Source organism: Malurus melanocephalus, unplaced genomic scaffold (assembly GCF_030028575.1).
Source record: "Malurus melanocephalus ecotype Western Australia unplaced genomic scaffold, MMel_1.1 scaffold_235, whole genome shotgun sequence".
NCBI classification, from domain to species: Eukaryota; Metazoa; Chordata; class Aves; order Passeriformes; family Maluridae; genus Malurus; species Malurus melanocephalus.
In genome coordinates this window covers 103,285-109,284 of record NW_026623467.1, presented here as the reverse complement: position 1 = coordinate 109,284, position 6,000 = coordinate 103,285, and the positions used below count along the sequence as shown (strand labels likewise).

At 39.5% G+C, this 6,000-nt stretch overlaps 1 protein-coding gene across 3 annotated transcripts in view; it reads left to right on the top strand.

The window, feature by feature from the left end:
- The first annotated feature begins 5,558 nt into the window (after window positions 1–5,558).
- ENAH (ENAH actin regulator) overlaps window positions 5,559–6,000 on the top strand; it is a 96,147-nt gene continuing 95,705 nt past the window's right edge. For 2 of the 3 annotated variants that reach the window (XM_057374873.1, XM_057374871.1), the window contains exon 1: window positions 5,611–5,633. In XM_057374873.1, the coding sequence (XP_057230856.1) occupies window positions 5,626–5,633 (8 nt within the window). In that variant the 5' untranslated portion in view covers window positions 5,611–5,625. Of the gene's footprint in view, window positions 5,634–6,000 lie in introns of all 3 variants that reach the window. The other variant, XM_057374874.1, reaches the window with a different exon arrangement.

The following is a 6,000-nucleotide window of genomic DNA, read 5'->3' as shown; positions in this document are numbered from 1 at the left end:
AAAAAAAAAAAAAAAAAACAAAGGGCTAAATCAGCCTAATCCAGGCCTGTAATACAAGGAGAGAGCTGAAGAACCTTCCCTGTCCCCGGGGCTGTGGTTGACAGCTCGAGAGCTATTTTGGTGGCTGTGGTCAGAGGATGCAAAATGCCTGACAGTCGCCTCCACCAGTGTGCCTTAACCCCTGGGAATGCCCCACGGAGCCRGGGCTTTTGGAAAGGCTCAAGGACAAGCTCCATGCCCAGCTGGGGGCCTGCAAACAYGAAGCCTGACAGCATCTCATAGATTGGTCACACCTTCCAAGATATGCATCTGTTTAATTATAAACACTCAGGTCTAGCTGTGACAGAGCTTGAAATACAGCAAGGACTGTCTACCTCCATGAAGGTGATTCTCCCTCCAGCAGGTCTTGAGATCACACCCAGTATGAAAGTAAAACTTAGATGGCTTTTTAGTGTTAATGTGCTCTTGGCTTTGAACTTCACAGTTCTGTCTCCTCTTCCTTCATACCAGTGTCTTCTCTCAAGCCTTTAGTACTGAGCAGTGCCAGACCTCTGCTAATATCTGGTGTTGTGTATAATTTTCCATCTTTTTAGCCCATTTTTGAGGTAGACAGCAAGCCCCTGAGGCAAGGACTTACGTCATCTATTAAAAAAAAAAAGGCTCAGTAATTATTTACGATTCGTTTGTTGCATTTGTGTACATTATTTAATAACAGATATGGACCACAAGTGTTGAGCAGACAGAAAGATCCATGTTGTCAGGAAGACTGAAAGTGATTTTGCAGATTTCACGTGTTGTCAAATACCTACATCAGTAGACAAATTTACTGCACGTCTCCATTCAAATTAAGCCAAAGCAAACCAGTTGCCTTTTGTTGCATAAATATTTGTTCACACAAAGCATTGTGAATTAGTTATCTACAGTTACTTGAACTCACCGAACAAGCTGATGTGGAATTGTTTGGCCTGGTTTTACATCTAGCTCTCTTTACTTTTTGTTTAAGAGCAAAACTGCAAAGTCTGAGAGGGGTTGGGGTCTTTTTTCTTCAGTAAAGCATTTCTGCATAAAGAATTCATTGACTCAATGTGTTTAAAAAGTGCCCCTCAAACAGGTTAATTTTATTTTTGAACTAGAATAAGAATGCCAGGATCCAGTTGTTCATTTATAATTCAGCACTAAGCTAAAGAAACAAGGGCAGAAAATGCATAGTTGTAAATCATGCTTACAGCCACAGAACAATATAATGCCAAGCAGCCATTTTAGGTTTTTGGTTGCTTTATATCCTTTCCACATAATGAAGCTTGTTAAATGAATCCTTATGGGAATTGTTCCTGAGGTTTGTGTTTTGTACATGAAATTCCAAGTACAAGAGTTTAATTTTGTGAAGTAAATGGTCTGTATTCTGTAAAAATTAGTTCAAGGTACTTTTTTTTTTTTAAAGTCTTCTCGCTTTCTAGATGTAACAACAATTTTATCCTTTTAATAAAATGTAAACTCAATGTCTCTGGAAAAAAAAAAAATCAGGGAAAATATTTCTGTCAGAGAGAATAAAGGTGGCAACTGCAAATCTTGGTGTATTTTACTCAGAAGAATTCCCAGATAGTCTATAGCTAAATACATGGACCAATCCTCCCTTCTTCTCTATTACGGAAATATCATAAAGGAATAAACTATTGCTGTTTCACTTSAGTCATTGAAGTGAAGCCCTAACAGTGGATGGAGTAGAGACTCTACTCAATAAATGTACGTAATTCTAGCCCACGTTTTTTCCTAATGCTTTTTTGATGAAATTACCACACTCTCTCTTCCCAAAATTTGCTTGTGGATAGATATATTATTTTCCTCAGTGAGAAATAATCCAGGTGTCCAATCAACCCAGAGGCTGTACATTCATTATTTTCATGTAAGTCAATTAGAACAGTGCAGMTGTCTTTTCTATCTGATGGTTTGTTTCCAGAGAAAGACTAGAGAATTAATTAAAATACCCAATCTAATTGAACGGAAAATCGTAAGATTTTGTTTCTAGGAAACAACTTGTGAATACAGGGAATCTAAAGTTGTGCATTTATATCTAAGTAGAGAACATACCATCTSAAGCCACTCCACCAAAGTTTGAGTCTGAGGTCAGTTTTCAGACTGYGAGTCTAATTTAGTTTCAGAATGAGCCTAAGGTTCCCAACATCCAGAGACCTGGGTGGGGGTGTAGGGGGGGAAACATGTGATTTTGGTTTCAGTTAATTTTAGATTTATTTCTGTTTATGAGATCAGTTGTCTCTTTCTAAAAGTGTTTTCATTTTGGCAGACTCCTCCAATGAAAGGCTTATTTCGAGATGTTTCCAGTTGAGTAACTGATGCTGCTGCTGCTGAGAGGTAAAGGGAGACATACACAATGCTGAAGGGAACGTATGGTAGTGTCATGGCAATGAAAGGCATGAGAAGAAAGACTGCCATTACCTTTCCTTTCATCCCAGAGGAGCTTAACAGSCAGTGCAGAGGGGGAACACAGTACATGGCATTAGCAGATCTATCCATCCAATCTTTTGGGTGCTGCTAGCCAGATATCCTGAACATGAGTTATGATTTGTGTTTCATGTGGTCATAGCTTCCAACTCTTCCCTTTTCTTGCACAAAGATTCACAGCAAGCTTTGCAAATGATGTGGTTTTGATGAGCATGGGGATACTTSATCATTTATTCCCACTGTGCTAAATACACCAGGAAAACAGAATTCTTCTTGATACTCCCATTTGGACAAAGCCATTGTAAAGTGAAATAGTAGCAAAGAATCTGTCTTTCCAGGTGAATATTCAGCAGTTTTGTAATTTTGATGAATTATGGAAGATCATTGTTCCCARCTAAGCACTCCTTTCTGTCTTCTCCTACCAATGACCACTCCTGTGCAATTTCTGTACCCATCTAAAACTCTTATCAGTTTCACAGCTGTAATAATAAATTTAACTTAAACAAAAATTTTCTTTACATGACAACAGGAGAAGAGACAATGAAGATGAAGTCCTGAACATTTAAGATGAATTGTTCAAATTGCCTTGTGGATGTTCTGCTGTTACRTTTAAGTCCCCTGAATAGACTTAGACAAGCCTTTCCCTAGTTCTTACAGCCAGCCARAACTCCTTTGTACATTTGCTGTAAGAATGCAGTAGCTGGAGAGAAATCATTAAAGAAGTGAGGTCAGCATCTCAGGAGAGTCTGTCTGCAGAACCTGGTAGGTAAAACCTCAGCTATGGAAAATTCTCAGCTTTTGAGGAAAAACTGTTGTGAAGGATTTAGCAAAGGTACACACAGTGGGATATAGGAAGAGAAACACATTTACGACTGCTGGAGAGCCCTCACAGAAACTAGTAAGATGTCCAAAAGGTCTAAGAATTTAAGGGAGAAATGCTTGTGAAGCTGAGCGRTTTTGTGAATTGCAGCTGGCTTCACAGAATTCTTAGATGAGGAACAAAAAAATCAAGGCAGTCTCTTGTGTGCTTACTTAATGTAATTAATTTATGCATTTTGAATCACTTTTTTTGGTGCAAAGGGATCTTAATTATAGCATAAAATTCAGATGTAATTGATGTAAAAGATCTTCATGTAAATGAAAAGATGAGCTGCTGTGTTTGGAACTGAAGGGAAGAAGAAATGCCCTGTTGTAAGGTCAGGGTTTATGTGGGTCGGTGTCTCAGTTGATTTGTGTTAAAGGTTAGCTCACACGGAACATACTCAGGTACTTGTGTAGCACATGAACCAGCTGTCCTGGGTGAGACTGCAATGCTGGGATAATGAGGATAATTTGCTTATTTTTATGAGTTAAAAGATCCATTCCAAAAATTGCCTGAAAATGCTACGAATGAAGAACTTTTTAGAGAAAGCTAAYGGATTTAGCTGTGCTCAAGCGGGACTCCTTTGTCTGAGACCTTCCTGCAGCCTATACCAGGCTGATCTTCCTGAAAAAATCAACAGCTTTGGGTCTCCTCAGTGATCCAAATGTGAGTTGAGGCAAGAGCACCTCTTTCTTAGTTAACATATGAATGCAACCAGAATTTGTTTACTGGGGGGACATTTCCTGCATCTCTGTACAAGTCACAGACCAGGATTCCAAAGCAATGCTTTTAGTCTCATTTCATTCAGGTTTGAAGGCATCACTTCTTGTGGTGTGCTTTGACTTAACATGATCTGATTTGTGCATGAAATCCCCTGGGATTCCCTGGGCTAGTTCATCTTCTGAGCTTTACTTAGCTCCTCACTCTTCTCAAGAACAGCCTGCAGCAGCTTCCAGCCTACTCTGAGTTACCACAAGTGGTAACCCAAAAGGACCATTATGGGGCAGGAATTCTGGTGTTTTGGTGGGGTAGGAGGCACATATCCACTTTCAATTGTCCTCTGGATGCTCCATCTTTTCCAGATCATGGAGATGAACGTGAAGTGAGTGATGGTTTTTGTCAAATGAATCTTGTAATGTGCCTGTTTTAAAACTCCTTTTGAGTTTTCATGRTGAAGTTAAGAGATGGAAGGGTAATGCATATCAACCTTATCAGAATAAGTAACTGGCCTTCTCAGGCTCTAAAGCCAAAATTAATCTGATAAATGTGAAGCTCACCTTTACAATGGCAGACTGACTTAGATGGTATATTTTCTCTGGGACTGGGTGTAGAATAATGGTCTATGAAAAATGATTTTATGGTAATTCCTTTTAAAAAAATGCACTCCCTGACTTTGTAGATCAATGATTTGTTCTTTTCTCAGAAAAAATGCTGATGAATTCTTGCAAGGTTTTATCAGTTTTTAGCATTATTACCTCATCACTTTTCTTCTAAAACCCCATTTCTTTTCCTGCTCTTGTTCTCAGCCATTGCTCCAAAGAAGCACACAAGAATTGCCCTTGCTGACAGGTTTTAGGAATAGGCTTGCAAACTTGCATAGGTCTTCATTCAGTTCTGCATTTTTCACCTTATCTTCATCAGATTGCCTAACTTCATCAGAGTGTCATGACTTCTCGAATATGATGGAGAGTGGCTTTGCCACTTCATCCATTGGTAGCCTCAGGACCATGAATGCATCTCATCCGGTTCCATGGATTTGTACACCTTCACGTTCCTTAGATGCTCTTGTAGCTGTTCTTTCTTTACAGCATGTGGTTCCTCATTACGCCAGTGACTTGGTTGGTGCGGCTGGAGCCCCTGCCAACCTTTGCCTTCTGTGACTTGGTTGGTGTGGCTGGAGCCCCTGCTGGTGAAGAYTGAAGCAAGAAAATCGTTGAGACTTCACCCTTTTCTATGTCCCAGGTAACCAGGTCTCCCWTTTTCTTCTGGMGATGTGGCCCACATTTTACCCAGTTTTTCTTTTATCGTCAATGTACCTATAGAAGCTTTTYTGTTCTCCTTGATGTCCCTAGCCAGGTTTAATTCCATCACAGTTTTGGCTTTCCTGATCTAATCCATGGCTACAATTTTCTCCATGTTCATCCCAGGCTACCTGACCCTGCTTCTACCATCTGTGGGCTTCCTTTTTCTGTTTGARTTTGTCCAGGAGYTCCTGGAGGATTTTAGTGATGATTTTATGAACAGACCAACCCTATCAGATGCTAATGGTTATGGCTGCTACCAGCTAAGGATGATTCTAAACCATGAACAGGTAAGCAACTGAATGGTTTTATTTCTTTGCAGRTGTGCCAATACCCTAGTACAGTTGTTTTAATAATAATAATAATTTAAARCATTATAAAACTGGCATTTCCCTTTCACCCACTGTTATAGTCACAGCAGAATGAATGGATCATTGTTGGAAGAGTYATTTCACTGCACAAAGCAACCTCTRTTCACAACTGGAAGGTTAGAAAYGTTCARCGAGTCATGACAATTAAACAAAATGATTGTTTGAGCATCCCTTAGGGTTACAAATCATTCTGTCTCCACACAGTTGGTGCTACCTGTCTTTTATTATAAATCCACAGAATCTTTTAGACTGACAACAACTCTAGTGGAAATAGTCTTGTGAAATA